At 33.9% G+C, this 22,034-nt stretch overlaps 1 protein-coding gene across 1 annotated transcript in view; it reads left to right on the top strand.

Annotated features, from left to right (window-relative positions):
* CAPZA2 (capping actin protein of muscle Z-line subunit alpha 2) overlaps positions 1 to 19,652 on the top strand; it is a 57,091-nt gene extending 37,439 nt beyond the window's left edge. The window contains exons 4-10 of the mRNA XM_030857620.3: positions 2,953 to 3,016; positions 7,413 to 7,619; positions 9,089 to 9,168; positions 12,448 to 12,526; positions 14,621 to 14,692; positions 17,866 to 17,928; positions 18,638 to 19,652. Of these exons, the coding sequence (XP_030713480.1) occupies positions 2,953 to 3,016; positions 7,413 to 7,619; positions 9,089 to 9,168; positions 12,448 to 12,526; positions 14,621 to 14,692; positions 17,866 to 17,928; positions 18,638 to 18,778 (706 nt within the window). The 3' untranslated portion in view covers positions 18,779 to 19,652. The remainder of the gene's footprint in view (positions 1 to 2,952; positions 3,017 to 7,412; positions 7,620 to 9,088; positions 9,169 to 12,447; positions 12,527 to 14,620; positions 14,693 to 17,865; positions 17,929 to 18,637) is intronic.
* The last annotated feature ends 2,382 nt before the right edge of the window (positions 19,653 to 22,034 follow it).

Below are 22,034 nucleotides of genomic sequence, written 5' to 3'. Positions count from 1 at the left end.
AAACAAACATGCTGTTACCCCCATTGTTCACTTGACTTGGTTCTGAATTACTTCTGAAATACCTCCAAACCTGGTTTCATCCTCAAAAGATAATGTATCACCTGTCATTGAGACTGTCCAGACCTATATAACATAAGCTTGGAAAGCATTATAAAAACATTTAAAATGTGTCCTAGTGGCAGTTTCACCAGAGTAAGTGCATAGCCATAGTCCTATTGCTTCTTCAATTGCAGTTTTTGATACTGAATTTCTTTTATACAAGTACAGCTCCTTCTGTGTACTTCTTTTCCTCCATTCTTCCACCTTTTTCCTGTTGCTTTAACTCTTTTAATTTTAAATTTATTTTTGAGAAATTCCTCTTCCTATCTTTTTGTAAGGGGGGGAAAACATAGCTATTCTTAAAAGTGGTTCTAATGGGACATCTTTACTGAAGGGCATAAAATTCAGTGTATTTCATAGTAAAATTAGGCATACTGAAGACTTGGTACTCTCAAGTCTAGAAAACTTTGAAATATCCAGAAATAGCCTTTTATTCAACTGACATATGAATGCCAGACTTCACTGTGATGATGAGACAAATAAGCCTCTTAGGGATTTTCCAATGGGGAGTCAGACATGTTGAATTTCTGGCCAACTGAAATAAAATACAGAGGCATACCAAAGACCTTTGGAGCCCAAAGGAAGAAATTTAAAATTTCTATTTAGAGATGGTTTTTGAGCTGAGTTTAAATGATGAAAGCAATTCAAATAGTAAATAAGAGAGATGATGTGGAAACACATGGTGAAAAGTATAAGATGTGAATGACTAATGGTAAAGGGTATAAAAAAAAATCTAAATACAGGAACAGGTGACTTAGAAATGGGTGATTGGGCTACAGAACTCTACAAGGGCAGAGAAATTACTGTTTTCACTGTGTCTAATAGAGTGCTTAACACCTAAATATTTGCATGGGTAGAGGGGTAGGTAAATGGATGATGAGTGGGTAAATGGAGTAGGTTTTCTGAACTAGAAGGGACTTGGAAGTAAGTCATCTAGTTCAAACCCGTCTTTTTTGTGGATATGGTAAGTGGGGCCCATACTAGCTAATATCAGGGTTCGAACAAAACCTAGATATTCTGTAATCTGACTCCTAGGTTAATGAGTACCTTTCCTGCCATACTGCGTAATTGTCACCTGTTTAACTTGCTTTGAGCATTTAAGATACAGTTTTACTTATTTCATATTCATTGTCTTCTTTTCAGATTTCCTGTTCTTACCCCACTCCCAGATTATAGATGAACGGGGTTTGATATGAGCAGTAAAGGACCCAAGACCAAATTACTATCTAAATTTATTATTTAAGTATGTCTTTTACTGGAAAGGGAACCCTAAATTCTAAGTGATTTAGAATACTTTTTAATCTCAAACATACTTTTGAGATAAATTCATTTAAGGGATAGTAACTGCCTGGGTATGCTGGGGCTATTCCTAAGAAAATTACAGTTTTAATGAATAAAGAAAATCTCCCTTTCCCTCCATATGTTTCTATATTTACCCCCATCTTTTTTTGACATGCAGTGTCAGGAATTTGACAGCTAGGAATTTAATCCTACTTTGCTGTTTTTACATTTACTAGTCTCCTGTTAACTCATCAGTAATGCTTTGCTCAATCTCCTCTCTCGAGGAGATTCAGTAGCTAACACCTAAAAATTCAGTGGACATGTTACCATCCAGAGTAATCTGAAAAGCTTCCAAGTAGATTAGATTTAGAGATGTACTCCTAAATTTAAAAATTCTCAGTATCTTTCCTAGTAAGTGGAAGAAATTTCCTAGGTTATAGACTTAATAAAATACAGTGTGATCTTTATTTTTTAGGTAATTTTTTTGTGCTATGAGAGTTTTTCCTACAAATGTATTATGTAATTATGTAATACATTATTCTTTACTCATATGAGAGTAGAGAGAGGCTTTATTCTTGGATCTATCTCGTCACCATTTCCTCGTTCAGACTCTCAGCTGTTCTAACATGGATGTTTGCCTAATGATAGCCCAACTGCTTTTCTGGCTCTAGTTGCTCCACCACCCAATTGTCATATACACTGCTGCCAAATTAATCTTCAGAAGTAGTTCGCGGTTGTCTTTTCTCAAAAAGCTTCTGTAATTCTGCTTTGCCTCCCAAATGAAGTAATTTTTCCATCGTGCAGGGCCTTTCAGTTGAAGGCAGTAAATATAACTGAACACCTGCTATGTGCCAGGCATTGAGCTTGGTGCTTTCTATGATGTTGGACTTAACCTATCTTCTCCTCTTGTATTTTGCTCATCTTGGTCCCTCTAATTGAATTACTCTTCTCATCCCTCCAATTTCTGCAAGACGAGAGAGCCTACCTATTATTTTAAGGCCATTTCTCAGTATCACTTCCATTATGATATCACCCCTGATTCTCTTTTCTTCTTACCCTTGCCTCAACAGAATGTAGTTTTTAAAAATATATATTCTCTGTGATGTTTATTGGTCATTCTCTTATGGTACTTTCTGCTTTGTGTTATATTATGTTTATCATAGCTCCTATTCAACTGTAAGCCCTTTGATCTAATTACTCTTTGCATCTCTCACAGCACCTACTCTGTTTCCCGGTATGTTGTATACTAAATGTTAGTATATACTTGAATAGTTGGATATGTCTTATAAGTGGCTAACCTTTACTTTCAGGGTTTTGAAGGAAAGGACTGATTATATTTACTGATTTAATTTTTTTGCTAAGCATTGAAAGCTGGATGTCATTCACCGGTTTTTAAAAAGCCATACCTATATAATATTTATACCTAATATAAGATCAGTAGTAGAGAATTAACATTTTTATTTAACTTGCCATGTGCAGTGCAGGAGACTTTTATTTGACAGTGAATTGTTTGCGATTTTTTTGAGAACATTAAATACGTAATTTTAAATAATTGACCCTTTTCTTTTTTAGTGCATTTGCACAATATAACTTGGACCAGTTTACTCCAGTAAAAATTGAAGGTTATGAAGATCAGGTACGTTTCATATAAACACAGGATCTGATATTCTTTATTTCATTTATAATGGTTAGTGTATCCTGCAAGAATTGTGAAGTGGTATGTTTAAAGGTTAAAAAAAAAAAAGCGTTCATTTTAATCATAGCCACTTAGGAGCAAAGTAATTGAAAATGTAGTTTCTTTTGTTGATACCAATAATGCTATTAGCAGAAAGTTCCTTTTAGAAATATTCAAATGTAATTATTTTAAGATTTTAGAAGATAATTGTTTTAAATCTACTTTCTTGTTTTTTATAGGAAAAAAATCAATCCTATATTAATCCAAAATCTAGAGTTTATATTAGTAAGATTTATGTCATAATTTAGTTGCTCTGGAATTTTACAGTTCTTCATGTGAGTAACTTAGCATTTAGTAATTATTAAATCTTTTCTTTCCAAAGTACAAGTTGGACTTGCTAAGCAAAGAAAAGCCCCAAAAGTCACTAGCATTCTTAGATTTTATTTTTTTGGTTTAAAGTTACTAGTAATTGAACAGTGATTGTGTTTCTATAATGCTTACATAAAGCACAATTTATATAAAACAATATGAAGAAGGAACTGGAGGTAAAACATAAGAGAGAGTAGTAACAATTAGTTCTCAGTGGCAAATTATATTAAAGCTTGCATTTGGCATTATTCATTATGTAATATGTAGTCTCGTAGTTATAGGGGAAAAAGAGAGACCAGACAGAAGATGACTTATAACTGAAGGGAAAAAGTAAACGTGGGTAGGTAGGTAGGTAGACAGATTTATGCATGTGTGTATACACACACATACATATAAAGGCATGTAGTGTTTCATTTCATGAAGCTCTTAAATTTTTTTTCCTGGGAGATTTTGTGTTTTTGATTTTTTTTTTTTAACTGTTATAAACAGTGCTGTACTGAATATCATTGTACCTCTGGGCACATGGACCATTGTTTTGTTAAGGTAAATCCCTAAAAGAATTGCTGGATCCGGGGATGCATCCTTTTAAAATGTCGGATAGCTCTCAAACTCATTTTATGAACCTACTGTAATTTTAATACTTAAACCTAATAAATACAAAACAAAAAAAGCAAATTATACTAATCTCACATATGACTATAGATTTTAAAACTTTAAACAGATATTAACAAACAGAATCCAGAAATATATCAAAAGAATAATATGCCAAGACTAAATAGAATTTATTACAGGAATGCAGGAGTGGTTCCATGTAAGGCAATATATTGCTCTTATCGCTTAATCAACAAATAAAGAGAAAAACCTTATGATACATCAATAGACAGTGAAAAGGGATTTGAAAACTCCAGCAGCTAATCCTCATTACAAAAACCCTAAGTAAAATAGGGATAGAAGAAAACCTCTTAAATATAATATACTGTTTAACGAAAAACAGTAGTAAATATCAAACTGTAAACACTAATATAATTTTAGTTAACATAGAAAATTAGCCAGGTATGTCAACTTATCACCATTATTATTTATCATAAATGGAAGTATAGCAAATAAGACAAGAGAATGAGAACTCTTAAAGCTTTGGAAAAGAACAGAAAACTCTTAGGTGACATGATTTATATATTTAGAAATAGTGAGAAACTCCCATAAATTAACCTCCCAACCAAAATAACCTATTAGACTTAACAGAATTTTGTGAGATGGCTAAATTTAAGGTAAGTGTACAAAATGCATTAACTTTCCTCTATTGTGGCAAGTAGGAACTTAGACTAGTAGTGGTTGGAGGGGGAGGAGTTTCATTTTAAATATTGGTAATACTGAACATAAACCTTAACAAGAAATGCATAGGATTGTGAAGAAAATGGTGGTTATCTTGAAACACATAAAACAGGTTCTGAGCAAATGGAAGAGCACACTGAATTCCATTTTGAGGTAGAAAGTTAAATTATTTAAAAACTAAAATATAAATTTAATGCAGTTTGATTAGAATCCTGATAGTTTTTTAATTGGTCAAAATTTTCATAAACTTTATATGAAAAACATGCTTGAAGAAACACAAGAAAATGTAAGAGTGGTGAGAGACAATTGCATTGCTAGATAGCAGAAGGTGCTTTACAACCAATGTAAAGTCAAATCAGCGTGGTATTGTGTAGACAAGTAGATCAATAGAGCAGCATATCAAGCCAGAATTTAGTCCCAAAATATATGAATATTTTTATACATGATAAGGTTATAATTTAGACAGACATATAATAAAGGGTATTGGTACCACTGGTTTCTATCAACTACATATGCCACATAGTTAAACCAGTCCTCTGTCTTACAATATATAGAAATAAATTTCAGGTGGATTAAAAATTTGTAAAATGACTAGAATTTTAGGAGAAAAGAGTCTACATGTATAATTAAGGGCAGAGGAAACCATCTTAAATAAGACTGGAAACCCAGAAACTATAAAAGAAAAGATGGACATTTTGCTACATATCAATTATTTTAACTGTAGAATAAAACAAATACCTCAAATAAAGGACTCTTATAAATTAGTAAGAAAAAAACCCACCCAGATGAAAAATATTAAAAAATATTTGCTCGGGCTTCCCTGGTGGTGCAGTGGTTGAGAGTCCGCCTGCTGATGCAGGGGACACGCGTTCGTGCCCCGGTCCAGGAAGATCCCACATGCCGCGGAGCGGCTGGGCCCGTGAGCCATGGCCGCTGAGCCTGCGCGTCCGGAGCCTGTGCTCCGCAACGGGAGAGGCCACAACAGTGAGAGTCCCGTGTACCGCAAAACAAACAAACAAACAAACAAACAAACAAAAAAAATATTTGCTCACAGAAAATGGCCCACAAACTTGGAGATATTTAGACCCCTGTGAGCGAGAGAAATATAATTAAAGTAATGAGATATATTTTATACTCATCAGACTGAAAAAAGAACTGTATACCTGTTGATGGTGATAATTTGAAGGGAAGCATCTCATATATTGTTTGCAGAAATGTAGATTGTCACAGCCATTTCTGGAAAGCAGTCTAATTATGTATTAAAAATTAAAAATATACAAACCCTTTACCTACTGTCCTCATTGCTGAGAATCTATCTAAGAAAAATAGAAGCATCCAGTGGAAATAGAAACATTAGTATGTTAGAATATATGTACAATAATACTTTAACATTTTTAATGTGCCTGTCCCTCCTCCCAAAAAGAGAACAGCCTTGAAATAAAGAGATGGTCCAACAGTAGTGGAATGGCAGAATAAATTGTTATACCCACATCATGGGATAGTATGCAACCATGAAAAAGAATGATGAGAGGTTTACCAGTTGACTCTGAAGGATTTCTATAAAGTGTTGATGTTGAAAAAAACCAGATGCAGGAAAATATGTGTGCATTTTCGTTCCATTCTTGTAGAACAGTGGCCAATAAAAACCCCTGGATGTGTGTGTATGTATATATAGATGTGTATGTATTTATCTGTGTAGGATAATATGACTGAAAAAAATTCAGAAGGGTACATCCTGTGTTTGCATAATTTACATCAAAGGGATGGGGGAGTCCTGACATAGGTATAGAGTCAAAGATTGGGAGAGTCGCATGGGAAGGAAAAAGAGTGAAATTTTTTAAAAGAAAGCACAGAACGTCAAATTTATGCGTGTATAATTTAAATGCACATAAATGAAGAAATTACATTTGTTAAAATTTGGAAGTCAGTTGAAAACAACTGTCAGTGATTATCTTAATAAAAACAAGCAGCAGGCACTTAACAGTAGATGAGATTGTGGGCCCAGCAGTAATGTAGGACACACTGAAGAGGATTCTAAGTGGATTAAAAACATACCCTTGGGGCTTCCCTGGTGGCGCAGTGGTTGGGAGCCTGTCTGCCAGTGCAGGGGACACGGGTTCGTGCCCCGGACCGGGAGGATCCCACGTGCCGCGGAGCGGCTGGGCCCATGGGCCATGGCCGCTGGGCCTGCGCGTCCGGAGCCTGTGCTCCGCAACGGGAGAGGCCACAGCGGTGAGAGGCCCGCGTACAGCAAAAAAAAACAAAACAAAACATTCACTTGTAACCGTTCTCAATGAAGGTTATTACCAGTTCCTTAGTTTTGAGGAACTGGAGACTGTCCATAGTTCTCAAAAACAAAACAAAACCTGACTCCAGTAGGGTATTAGACAATGGATTTTTTTTCCCCCACCAGGTAGCTGGATGTTATATTGGGAGAAAATCAGATCCACTGATCTGAGCTGCATGAGAGCAGCCTCATTGTCTTTATAGTCTACTCATTTGAAGTATTATACTTGGGCCATATAGTTAAACCAGTTGCTTGGAATAGAATTATTTTATAGTTTTAAGGAAAAAGTTCAAGTGAATGTATAATATATCAGTATTTAAATGCTATTTTAAATTTTTTTTTTTCCCAAAATTCATTGCATCATTGAAGGTATTGATTACAGAACATGGTGACCTGGGAAATGGAAAGTTTTTGGATCCAAAAAACAGAATCTGTTTCAAATTTGATCACTTAAGAAAGGAAGCAACTGATCCAAGACCATACGAAGCAGAAAATGCAATTGAATCTTGGAGAACTTCAGTAGAAGCTGCTCTGCGAGCTTATGTAAAAGAACATTATCCAAATGGGGTCTGCACTGTAAGTTATCCAGTGTGCACTTTTTTCTTTTGTATTATGTAAATATGACAGTGATTTTGTGATATCTTGAAATTTATAGTAACTTACAGAATGGACATTTTATAATTTAATATTCCTTTTTTTTTGAAGTAAATATTTCTAAGAATGTTTACTATTTTTTTCAAGAAACTTTAAATAGTAAATGTATTATGATAGTCAAAAATGGAAAAATTGTTGTACCTTGAATTAAATCCAAGTAGTAATTCTCATACATTGATTTGAGGAACATGATATGATGAGATTCTTTAATGTCATGTTCATGACTCGTCTCCCTAAGTTTACATCAAACTTTTTTTCATTAAATTACAAAACCTTAGAACAAATAAAATTATTTGGAAGTGAACTCTTGTCCTCGTGTGTTTTATAATCAAATTTCTTAAGGTTTTAAATGTGGTTCTTTCATAGGTTTAACCTATTTTTTATTTTCAGGATAAAATATGATAGAAAGTATGAGTACTTTTTTTTTCTTTCATAGCCTATGCCTAGCTATGCTTTTTAGTCCCCCACATTTGTGTTTCTGTGATCTTCTCCATAGCCAGTGATCTTTTGAAATGCAAATCAGATCATGAAATCTCCTGCTTGAAATTGTTCAAAGATTTCATGTTGCACTTAGGATAGAGTCCAGGCTTCTGAACGTGGTTTTCAAGGCCCTGTGAACCTGGCCTCTACCTACCTCTCCAGCCTAAGATGACCATACATCCTGGTTTATACCTGCTGTCCCAATATAATTATTAGTATTACCAATAGCCACCTCATTTCACTCAGAAGATTCCTGGTTAGGACAAAAATTCATATGGTCGCCTTAAGTATCTAGCTCTCAATAATTATTTGAGAAGTATAGCAACATAACCTAAAATACCTTACAGGTTCTTTGAATTATAACCGTGTTGATTAGGATTATTTTGGAAGAATACCTCAAGAATAAGGTGGTGAGGTTGAGTTAGAGGGTCCTTACCTGTTCCCAGGGGATCGAAAGACAAATTATTCATTACTTTCTTAAAGCAGTTGGCAAGAGGTGAAATAACATCACCATACCATTGCAGGCATTCTCTTAGTGAACTTTCTTAGTTTTAAGTAAATTAACTTTCTCACTTCTATCTCACTACTTTTTTATTTTAAATGTCTAGAGAAATGGCAACCCCTGAGATTGTGGGATGTTTATGCATATTTTGAGAGTACAGTTATTTTTTTCCAATAAATTGTAGTTCATTAATTGTAAGCTATTTTATGATTCACTAAGAATCTGTGATTAGGTGTACATATTTAAGTATTTGTTTCTCTAGCTACTGTATTGGAATGATGACCTACTTTGTATTCTTTTATATGTTCTTGCCAAAATGCTGTACAATTTTCAGTATTTTATAGATGTTTAAAGTTGGACATTCTGTGGCCCTAAATTCACTCTTGTGTTTATTTTCTTTACCAACAAGGTATATGGTAAAAAAATAGATGGACAGCAGACCATTATTGCATGCATAGAAAGCCATCAGTTTCAAGCAAAAAACTTTTGGTAAGTTAAAATTTTGTGTATTGGGGAATTTTGATACTGCTTATTCTCTTTGTAGTTCTTTATTGATTGGGCCTATACCTTGTTTCTGTATGATTGACTAAGAACAATATACTATAAAACTTCAGCCTTTTTATATAAGAAAAATATCTGTTCCATAATCAACCTGATCTTTCAAAGGTGACAGTAAATCTATTGACACTCAGTGAAAAGAAGGTGGGAGAGCATGGGGTGTTTTTAGACTAGCAAGCAGCATTCTGAGGGAACACGCGTGCCTGTGAGCAGACCAGTTGGCAGGCCCATATGCCCATTCTGTGAAGGGGTTGTTCCTGAATGAGACTTACATGGGGGAGGAAGGCAGAGGTACTTACAAAGTGAAGAATGATCGCGTTTTGGTACGTGAACTTTGGTGACTCTGAAGTAGATGTTTTCGTGTGGATTGCTTTGTGCTTGGTTGGCCAATGTGAGGAAGTAATGACATGTTTTGTCCAGCGAGGCAAATTACAGTCATGCCTTACAATTTTTGTACAAATCATTTGATTATCCCTTGTAAAAGTCCAGCTCCCCAAAGCACTGATTAGCACTTTAACAAGTTGTTGGGCCTTTTTATTCTTAGACAAGACTATTTCTGAGATATCTTTAACAAGTTGTTGGACCTTTAACAAGTTGTTGGGCCTTTTTATTCTTAGACAAGACTATTTCTGAGATATCTTTAACAAGTTGTTGGACCTTTAACAAGTTGTTGGGCCTTTTTATTCTTAGACAAGACTATTTCTGAGATATCTTTAACAAGTTGTTGGACCTTTAACAAGTTGTTGGGCCTTTTTATTCTTAGACAAGACTATTTCTGAGATATCTCCTGTTATAAAATTCTGAGGCTCTCCAAGACTTCATAAGTTCAGAATTGAATGAAATCTTTACTTTTATCCTCCCTTTTTGATAATACATTCTAAGGCCATCAGAGTAAGTATGGTCATAGTGTTTACCTTTTAAGTATATTAGTCTTTGACTTGTTAGCCGAGTTGGTTGGTGGTGCTGTTAAGGGTAGAGTAGCAGGTATCAGTAACCCCTGTGGACCACTTTGGTCTATGGCCCAAGGTTGCTCCACTACTTAACCATCACAGGAATAAAGGCAGGTTACAGGAACTTTTGGAGGAAAGAGATCCATTATCACTGAAGGAAAATAAATTCTATTTGTAAACATAGGCCTTAATGACAAGCTGTTGTATTAACTTACTTGTATGGCCTTGATATAGATGTAGTTTCTCCATTTTTGGCCTAAAAACTTGTAGCATTAATTTGCCAGTATCCTAAGAAATAAGTCTTCACAAAATTGCTATTAATTTGTGCTGTTTGTGCCAGGATATATATAATAAAATCAATTTTGTTGGGATTGAACTCGTTACTAAGTTTTAGTTTAAAATATATAAATATATATATATAAAATAAAATAGTAAATTTACTAGTTTTCAGAAATACAGTTTGAGTGTTAGCATATATAAAATGAAAATGATGTCCTTGAATTTTCTAGTCTGTTTCACTTCACATATCTGAATTTTTTTTTGTAAACTACCACTATGAACATTATATCATTGAGGCTAAAAATCACTTACACTTTTTGGGAAAGATAATTTTTTATGACATTCCAAAGTGCTAGACATCACATATCACAATAACCTCAGTAAAATCTAAATATTTTGGTACAAGGAAATTACTTCAGTTCATCTCAAATGCAGATAGCATAAAAATCACAAGATTCTAGTCATGGTCATTTTTTAGATTTCACTAGGGACATTCTTTTCTTGGTCTCTGCTGTTTCCCTAACATCTAGCAGTATTGAGGGCTTAATAAATGTTTGTTGAATAAATACACATTTCTAATTAAAGCATTAATAGAAGAGAAGGGAAGAATATAATTAAAGGCTAGGACATCTTGACTGTTTACTCCATTGATGAAAGAAAGGGTACTGTCTATGCAGTGCAGTTTACTATTACTATATAGTAATGCCTTTGGAAGGATCTTTTGAAATAGTTCTCAAATTGGTATGATTACTTGATTTGGAATTCCTTTTTTCTTTTTTTTTTTAATTTTCACGATCAGTGGTGATATATGTATGTTGTCATTATAAATGAGAAATGTGTGTGGTTAGAACTCACTAGTGCTTGATAGTAATACCTAAATAAAAGGAATAACTTCTTTTGGAATCATGAAATAAAAATGAATAGATCTAAGTTCTTTTTCCAGTCAAGCTTCAATGGATAATTTTGGCTAAGTCACTCAAAATCAAAACATGTTATAAAGTTATCTTTTATTTTGTAGAACATATACATTGTTCTAATAATAGTACTTTTCAAACGATAAGTGTTAACTTTAGGTATGAGAGTGCTATCATTCTGCAGGTTTTTGTGATTGGGCAGACTGCAAGAATATTGAAGGGAACCCAGAAATAATTCTGTAGCAAAGCCAGTATAGTGATCCATTAGCTCTGTGACTGTTTTAGAAATATATACTGTTTTTAAAAAAACAGGTATAAGTTTACATATCAGAATATGTCTTTAGTATGCAAAAGAGCAAATAGAGGTCAGAAGAAAAGGAGTTGCTATGAAAAGGCTGTCAGGAAAAAATTAGGATAAAATTAATTATCTAGGAGACAAAAATGAATAACATGCCTGTTGCTTGTTTGTAATGTCACAGTTTCTTACGATTAATCTGTATCAATTTTATACCAAAACTCATTTTGGGATCTAGGAGGAGGATGTATGTGCCTTTTATGTGGAAACTTTAAGTCTAAAATTGGAAAAGGGAAAAAAATCTGATGCTTATAACCCTTTAAAGCCCTTCTCTTTCCAGATATCAAAATCTCCTTAAGAATATTGCATTACTATCTATTCTTTTAAAACTACGGGACTTTGTATCATTCACTGGATGGTAAACTTGTGAAAGCCCCTGGTAATCTGAACATTTATTCAGTTTTTTCTTAATTAAAGCATAAGTCAGAAAACTGATGTAGTTTTGAACTGTATTTTAAGCCTTAACTTTAGAGTTCTGAGGTTGCATCCATTATATAGGTCATTATTTATCAGCAGGATGAAGATTAAATGTAGCTCATAACTGAACGTAACCTCTTGATTCTTTTGAATATTTCAGGGATTAAAAAAAAGAATGTCCAGCATCCATTCCCCACACACTCTCATACTGTAGCGTGAAATTTAAATCTAGAACTTAAAATTTATTCAAATTATTTTCCCTACCTTATTTATAGCTGCTGTTTTTATTTTTAAGGAATGGTCGTTGGAGGTCAGAGTGGAAGTTTACAATCACTCCTTCAACCACTCAGGTGGTTGGCATCTTGAAAATTCAGGTATGAAATAAAAAGAATTTGCTGATCTCTAGATGATTCTGAGCATAGAAGCAGCTAATTCGTATGTTTACATTTTCATAGTACTCAATAACTGTTTCTTTTCCAGGTCTTTGTTTTGAGGTAATGGGAAAAACAAGTAGTGCTGATTTTGTCTTTTAAATAACCTTGCAGTTCATTTCCTAGTCATCAGAAATCTGCAAGGATAGCTGACAGATTCTAAAAACACAGCTAAAATTAGATGCTACCATTTGGTCTGCTCTTCATACAATTTGTTCATCCAAGCATCTTCTGAGTTTGAGTTGTGCTGTTCTCTGTCTTTTGAATTGGAGTGGAGTTGAGTGAGGTATAATATTAATATATGTGTGTGTATAGATGTATAAGTATATATATATGTTAACACATGTACATACTACATATATCTTAAGTATCTTCTGTACTCATATTTGGCTTCTTATATGAAACCCACTAGAATTGACTCAGTGTAAGCTCAAATGTTTCTATAGAAGAAATTTGATAACTAAGAGGATTTAAATATGAATATTACTAAATAAGTTAAAGAAGAATACTGACTAATTTCTTTGTATCTTGGATCACTTATTTATTCAATACATTTGTTGCTTAACTATCATGAAAGGTATTATGCTAAGAGCCATAAAGGAATAAAAATGAATCAGATGTACTGCTCTATCATTTGACTCCAGTATACATTATTTCTAGTCTTTTATCCTATTACTTGTATGTCTTGGTGTGGCTATCGTTTAGGGACTAGAAAATAGAGGTTATGAGCATGGATTCTGAAACCAGACTGCCTGAGTTTGAATCCCAGCTCTGCCAGTTATTAGCTGTATGACATCAGGAAGTCATTTAAGCTCTTTCTGTTTCCTTATCAGCTAAAAAAAAGAAAACAGCAACAATGAAATAGCTCATGCAATTTTTTGAAGATGAGTTAATATGGGCAAAATGATTAGAACAGAGCCAGACATAAAGTGCTTATTGAATGGTAGCCATTATTGTTGACATTATTTTTTCCTTCAGTTAGGCCTCTAGCTCTCATCTGGATGATTTCTGAGATGTGAGATGTGCCCCTGTTGGGCCAGAGCTTGTTGAGAGCCAGGATTGGCTGGTTCTATCTTCAGCACTTGGCATGATGCCTGGTTTATAATGGTTACTTTATTTTGTTGATTGGTTGGACCCTTTGCCATCTCCTAATCCACTTTTTTACATTGCCATCAAGAAAGGTGATTTTTAAAAATTTAAATCTGGATATGTTACTTGCCACTTGAGACCATTTTAGTGGTACACTCACCTACTAGATAGTCCAGACATATTTGCATGGCATAGAAGGCCCAGGGTTGACTCGTCACCTACCTGTATATTCCGCCAGCTGTCCACAGCTCCTACTCCCCAAACTCGCACACATTCCAGTCCTAAGTGCCTGCAGGCCTTTCCTAAAGTATGCTCTTCTCTACTAAGCTCAGTTTCCTCACCTTCCCTAGTTCGTTAAACTCATTTTACTAAGCCCAAGTACAGTGTACCTCTTTTCTGAAGTCCTTTATGTCTCAGAGAGAGTCTGGAGTATTGCTAATGTACTTTGTACGTACCTCTTACTGTGTTGTGTTGAAATATGAGGTCAGGGGCTGTCTTTTTAAAAGCTTTGTGTCTCTAGAACTTCCTGTAGTAGCAGTCATACATAGTAATCACTCAGTTAATGTTTATTGAATAAATTCATGTCTTTGAATTTGAGGAATTAAATGGTTGGTGGAAATACACAAAACAAGAGTGGTGTTGGGAGATAATACTGTGAGTTTGATTTTGGAAATCTTGAGTTTAGATACCAGTAGAACATCTATGAGGTAGAAATGTGCAGCAGTCCAGTCAATGGAGGGCTTGCCTGAGTAACTGCAGGAATTGCTACCTAGTTCCTCGCTAGCCTAAGGGCAGGAAGAGGCTCGCTGGAGTTTAAGGTCGGGAGCTCAGCAGAGAAGACTAGGTTAGAGCTGAAATCGGTAGTCATCTGCATTGATGTGATTGTTGAAGCCATGAGGATCTTGATAACTCCTGTAATATGGTTTCTGTAATTTCTTTTTCTAATAGGTTCATTATTATGAAGATGGTAATGTTCAGCTAGTGAGTCATAAAGATATACAAGATTCCCTAACAGTGTCTGTAAGTAATTAATTCCAAAATAAAATTTAAACAACCTAATACTTCTATACAACTAGAGTGGTTTTGGAATTAACATTTTAAGTAGTATTTCTGCTTCAGATTAAAGTGTTTTCAGATAGATTAAAGATGGTAAGTAATTGGAAATTGGTACCTAACTTTTTTTTTAGCAGCTTTATTTAAAGAGATACAATTCACATACCATTCAGTTCACCCATTTAAAGTATAAATTTTTTAAAAAATTATTATATTAATAGGGTTGTACAACAGTCACCACAATGTAATTTAGAACATTTTCATCCTCCAAAAACCCTGTATCCATTAGCAGTCGTTCCCCGTTCCCTCCCACCAGCCCTTCCCCCAAACCCCTCTCAGCCCTAGGCAACCATGAATCTACTTTCTGACTCTGGATTTTCCTGTTCTGGACATTTTATATAAATGGAATCCTATGATATGTGATTTTTTGCGACAGGCTTTTTTCACCTAGCATAATATTTTCAAGGTTCATCCATGTTAGAGCATGTGTCAGTACTTCATTCCTTTTTGTAGCCAAATAATAATCCATATACCACATTCTATTTATATATTTATCAGTTGATGGACATTTGTGTTTTCTACTTTTTGATGCTGTGAACCTTTGTGTATACTGTTTTTTTGTGTAGACATTGTTTTAATTTCTCTTTGATGTATACATAGCAGTGGCATTGCTGGGTTGTATGGTAGTTCTTTGTTTAACCTTTTGAAGAACTGCCAGACTGCTTCCAAAGTTGCTGCACTATTTTTACATTCCCATCAGTTGTATATAAGGTTTCCAGTTTTTCCACATCCTCACCAAAGCTTATTTCTGCCTTTTTATTATAGCCATCCTAGTTGGTATTAATTCTATCTTTTTTTAAAAAATTAATTAATTTATTTTTGGCTGCATTTTTGGTTCTTCGTTGCTGTGCGCGGCTTTCTCTAGTTGCAGCAAGCAGGGGCTACTCTTCGTTGCGGTGTGCAGGCTTCTCATTGCTGTGGCTTCTCTTGTTTCGGAGCTTGGTCTCTAGGCACATGGGCTTCACTAGTTGTGGCACGCAGGCTCAGTAGTTGTGGCTCGTGGGCTCTAGAGTGCAGGCTCAGTAGTTATGGCGTAAGGGCTTAGTTGCTCCACAGCATGTGGGATCTTCCTGGACCAGGGCTTGAACCCATGTCCCCTGCATCGGCAGGCGGATTCTTAACCACTGTGCCACCAGGGAAGCCCCTGTTAATTGCATCTTATTGTGATTTTTATTTGTATTTTCCTGATGGATAATGATATTGAGCATCTTTTTGTGTATTTGTTGGCCGTTTGAATAGCTTCTTTGGAAAAATGTCTTTTCAGATCCTTTGTCTATTTCTTAATTGGACTTGTGTTTTTATTGTTGTTGTAATTGTTGCTTATGTATTCTGATAGAAGTCCTGTATCAGATATATGATTTACAAATATTTTCTCCCATTCTGTGTGTCTTTTCACTTTCTTGGTGGTATCATTTGCAAAACAGAAGATACCAGTTTTGATGTGGTCCAGTTTATTTTTTCTTTTGTAACTTATGCTTTTGGAATATTAATAGAAACCATTGCTTAACCCAAGATCGTGAAGATTTACTCCAGTGTTTTCTTCTACGAATTTTATAGTTTTAGCTTTTAAATTTACATCTGTGCTCCTGTACTTAACTTTTAAACCCTATTGTATTTTTTTTCTCTATTTGGAGTATGATTTAATGAAGTTTTTCTGAAGTTCAGCTTTCAAATTCTGGAAATTTTGAACTTGGTTTTTTTTCCCTGCAGAGGTTTTTTCACACATTCTTTTCACTGAACATGCAACTATTTCTTTGCAGAATTTTTTTGTCCCAAAGATATTATAATATGTTAACAGTGACATTTCTGATAAACATTTGTTTATCAAATGTGTTGTATACCTAAAAGCATTAGTATATTATAAACATCAACTGCTAATATTTAAAATTAGCTAACTTACAAATATTTTTAAAACTTTATTTTTAATTTAAGAAAGCATTTGATTTAATGTTAAGAAACATGTGTGAGTGTGTTAGGCCAGATGCTACCTGAAAAGAAATGAAAGCTGTGGGATTTTTGGATTTTCTTTTCTTTTTTTTTTTTGCTTTTTCTTTTGGTTTTTTTCAAGTTTTCATTAGCACTTAGGTGATTTCTGCTTTCTTGCTAAGTAGTGTTCTTCTTGCAAAATTGCCAGGAAAGATAATTACTAATGTCTGGTCTCCACTCAATATAGTTCTATATCGTGAGTATATATGTAATATTATTTGTGTAACAAGATACTTAGTATTCTTTGAGGAGTTTGACATTGAGTAAAGAGTCTTCCTAAGAGAGATTTGTCTACAAAATTATAGACTGTGGAGTTGTGAGATCTCGTCATAGTAATTAAACTTGACTAATACGCCAATTTGTACTGAGTGTTTTAGGAATTACCTTTTCACTTTATCTTAGAGGATTTTCATTGTTGTTTTACTATTTTTGGATAGAAAAAATGTACCCATTATATAAATACATATGTAAATATATATAAATAATATACGTAAAGTAAGGTGTTAGATAATTTTACGTCAACAATTGTTAACTTTTAGTGTTAGGAAAGAAGCAAAGAAATGCATTATATCGGAATAAAATTCCAATATAAAATTTTTAAAAAAATTTTTTCCAGAAAATATTTAAACACTAAAAAATGCACCTTAAACTTTAAAATATGCTTTTTCTAATTGGTAATATTTTTTAAATGTATCATTATGGTGGTAAATATTGTTCAGTAAATATTTAGCAATATAGTCATTAACTAGAAATCTGTGACTAACATCTTACCCGTAAAGATTTTTGAAATGCTGTTAAGTGTTATAATTGAATTTTTCATCAACATGTACTATTAAGATTTTGCTTTCCTTAACCAGGGAAACACTAAAGCCATGCTCATTCTGTAGACTTTTAAAACATTTTTGCCTAGTTCCCCTTGAATTTAGAATAATTGATCTTACAATATTTTCCCTTTGTCATAATATCCATCTGTGTTATTTATTAAATTATAAGAAATCATTAACCATACATCTATTGACATACCTATTTAAAAGTAATAGTGGTGTAGTTTTAAATTACTATTTTATTTACTTTTGATTTTGTTTTTCATTCAGAATGAGGTGCAAACAGCAAAAGAATTTATAAAGATTGTAGAGGCTGCAGAAAATGAATACCAGGTATGATTTTCAAAAATATTGTATAATCTATATTTGCTTGTAAATAATGGCACTGAAATTTTAATTTCAGTCATAAGCCTGAATTTTTTCATTGTTTCACTATAATAAGATACAGTCTTTTTTGTGTGTGTTTTGTTTGTTTTAGTTCAAGGGCAAACTTGTGAAAATGTAGCTAAAACTCAGTTTCAGCTAACTGTAATTTCTGAGTATTGGTCAAAATAGGCCAAGATTTTAAATGGTTATTTTGTTTCTGATTGGAAATTCTACTTTAGGAGGTATTTCCCAAAGCATTTGGATTATATGTGATCTCCTTTGATCATATTTCATTTTGTACTCTTATACATTCTTTACCTGCTTCTAAATTGCACTCTTGAATTTAAGCATTTAATTTGTGTATTGGACACGATTCCACTCCTTGCAAACAGTAATTTGTGAAATTGTTCTGAGAGAAATAGATCCAAAATGAGGACACACAGATAGTAAATATAATTCATAATTTCATTTTATTAAATTTAATGATTCAAAATGATTATAAGCTTTTAGCTGCTTTTATAAATAGCTTTTAAAACCATATTGGGGTTTTTATTTGGCTTTTTAAAAACAGTGAAACAGACTGCTTAAACAAAGATGTTTCCTAAAACATCTGTGTGTTTTATACATTGTTCTGTTCCTTTTATTTCTTTAAACTTTTAACTACTGTTTTTCATAGACTGCCATCAGTGAGAATTATCAGACAATGTCGGACACTACTTTCAAAGCCTTACGTCGACAGTTGCCAGTTACACGCACTAAGATTGATTGGAACAAGATCCTTAGCTACAAGATTGGCAAAGAGATGCAGAATGCATAAGATGAACATTGCATGACCGGATCATTTTAGTGTCTTTGCGTTTTAAAAAAAATCATTGCAAAAGTATTCAGAACTGTCAAGCTACCCAGTCAGATGGGCTGTTGCCATTTAAAATCACTGTAATTAATTAGTTTGGTTAGAGCACAGAGCTTAGCTAATCAACCATTATTTTTTATTTCTTTTGTTCAAAGAAGATTGAAAATCAGTTTAGTTTAAATGTCTTTTACTTTCTTTTATGCCTTTCTTTCTTACAATGAAGACATGGTTCCTCTAGTTTAATGTCAGAAGTTTTTTGAAGTGTTTCAAAAATATTTTACTTACCGTAACCCTAAAATTATTGTCTTTTGGTTTATGAAGTGGGTAACTTTTGATATATGCCCAGTTCTTTTTAATGGGGTCAATAATGGACATTCTAGTTTAAGGTGGTTGATGGATTTAGCCATATATGCTGCTAAAGAAATTGTCTGCCTTTTCCCCCTTACCTCTTTCATTTATGTAAGATTGAGATTAGAGGGAAAGCATTTTCTATATCAATTGTGTTTAAACCTTTCAAGAAGGTTATTTAGCTAGCTTAGTGTTTAACTAAACTTTTTTTAAAAAAGACCAAGGTCTAATGCTGTTTTGAGATTCTGAATTAAATGAAAATACTTATTTCAGAAATGCATTTAATGCTTTTTTCTTGTGACAGTTATGCAAATTAGCTTGGATTCCATATGTCCCTGAGTTATTTTTATCATAAAGCCACAAATGTATTATAACAAGGCAAATTGTAATATATATAATCCTGAACTCATGACCATGTCTCAGTTTATTTTTTTCTTGGATTGAAAAGTACTAAAATTCAATGTGACATTAAAATGAAATGAGAACATTTCATTTTATACTATTTATTTGAGTATAAAAATCACTTACCAGTGAATCATATATACTATTTTAAAATACTTTCTTTGGATATTTGTGATTCTTAACTGGTTGTAAATTAGAAAAGTTGGGAGTACGTGTGGTGTGCAGTTAAGTCTAAATTTTTCCATCTTCCTATGCATCATAAGCATGTTTGTAATATTTTAAAAAATACATTTACTGATGGTACAGGAATTTCAAGCCTGTGGTGAATGTTAGTATTTACTATAGGGAGGGTGGATTTGTGGTTTCATTCAGTTGAGTATTGCTTATTATACTCCAGTGGAATCCTTTCCTCACATACTCCTGCGGATGTCTGGGCCTGGAAGTGTTTTTTTAAAAAACACCACTTTTATTTTGTACAATAAAATATTTCATTAGCTTGAATTGTATAGATTTTAAAAATTCTCTCAATGAAAGCATGTTGTTTAATTTCTTCTTAAAACTCACAGTTGGGCTTTGAAAGCATTGAGAATATAATATGAAATTATGACATTTTTGGTTAAATCATTTTTTCTAGTTTTAAAATACAAGCTTTGTCATATTGAGATTCCGGAAAAAAATGAATTAGCAGTGTTAATTATTCTCTTTTTTAAAACACATTTTCAAAGGTCTGATAATGATTCTGAACTAAACACTAGGTGAATCTTTAATTGATTAGCTTAATCGTGTCAACTAGGCTATCATGGGATTATATCCCCTGAAGGTCAATCACTTTGGCTCTGTTTTATGACCTAGAATGCTATTGTAAAAATATATGTAATTGTTTTTATTTTATTTTTTATTAATTTTATTTTTTTTTTATACAGCAGGTTCTTATTAGTTATCTGTTTTATACATATTAGTGTATATATGTCAGTCACAATCTCCCAATTCATCCCACCCCCCAACTTGGTGTCCATACGTTTGTTCTCTTATGTAATTGTTTTTAAGGTGATGTGCATGTAAAAGGTCATATTTATCAAAATAATTTAGAGTACAGTCTGAAATAATGGTTGTGCTATAGACTTCGTCTTCTATAGTCTAAGAATAGCATTTTATTAAAGTGGAAGAAGATTAGAAACACAAAGTATCCTGAAACTCAGGGATGTCTTTTTAATAGGAGTCATAATGTCTACTGTGTTGAATAGGCCAAAGTGTGGAGATAAAGGCAAAATTAGAACAAAATTAGGAGGCTGCTGCAGGAATCCGGTGGAGAGAGAAAGCTGGCTTGGCCTGTGGTGGTAGCTGTAGTCTGTAGAGGTAGTGATATCTGGATATATGTTAACGATAAAAGCAAGTGTATTTGCCAGGATTGGTTGTGGAATGTGAGGGATGTCAAGGACATTGTGGGGGTTGAGAAATTGGGGAAGATTCAGGGTTGGGGAGGCCTGGGAACTTGGTTTTCAAGGGGGAAATATCATGTAGCAGTTAGATACTGGAGATAGGAGATAGAGGAGTGCTCTGGACCAGAAGAATGGGAGAGCAGACAGACCTGGGAAACATACTTTGATAGCCAGGCAAAATGAAGGACTACTCAAAGTTAGTGATAATCTAATGAGACCACTAAGTATGACTGAATGTTTTTCTTCAGCCATGTAAGACTGCGTGAGTGCAGGCACAGAGTAGGTGAATTGGATTTAACCAAGGTTGTGGTTTTACCAAGTGAGTCTGACTGCCCCCATGAAGAGGGGCAGGGTTTTAATGATAACCTGGAAACTTCAGCTAGGTAAGCGGGGAAGTGTGGACATGAGAGGAGAGGAGGGATAGTGAAAATGTGGCACCATCAATGTATTATAGGTATGTTTAGAAGGAATGACCTGGAAATGTAGGAGGTAGGGGTTAGAGTGATATGCTTAAAATTGAGAATTTGAGGAGTTAGACTTACCTGTCTTGACAAGTATGATCAAGGGGGTGACTGGCTGAGTAAGAGAGGAGAGGAGTTCAGGAGCCATGAAGCCCGGGCTTGCTGTGGATGTTGCAGTCAAGAATTACGATAGAAGTAAATGTTCTGACGTGATACATTTGACAGGTATTTATGAGGTTTTTCCTCATTTGGGATTTTGGAAACTAAAATGGGGACAGGAGCATTAAAATGGTATCCTGGAAGTTCTGGTTCATTACAAATGTTCTGGGATGGACTTCCCTGGTGGTGCAGCGGTTAAGACTCCAAGATTCCACTGCAGGGGGCATGGGTTCGATCCCTGGTCTGGGAATTAAGATCCTGCATGCTGTTCAGCATGGCCAAAAAAAAAAAAAAAAGCACTTCCTTTAGGAAAAAAAAATGTTCTTGGAAAGTGAAATTCTTAGGAAAATAATTAAGGACAATTACAGATAATTCTCTAGCATTGGGGTGGCCCTTTTTGTGATTAAAATC

Source organism: Globicephala melas, chromosome 9, assembly GCF_963455315.2.
Source record: "Globicephala melas chromosome 9, mGloMel1.2, whole genome shotgun sequence".
NCBI classification, from domain to species: Eukaryota; Metazoa; Chordata; class Mammalia; order Artiodactyla; family Delphinidae; genus Globicephala; species Globicephala melas.
Note: the sequence above shows the minus strand (reverse complement) of the source record. Positions and strands in the feature narration are given on the sequence as shown.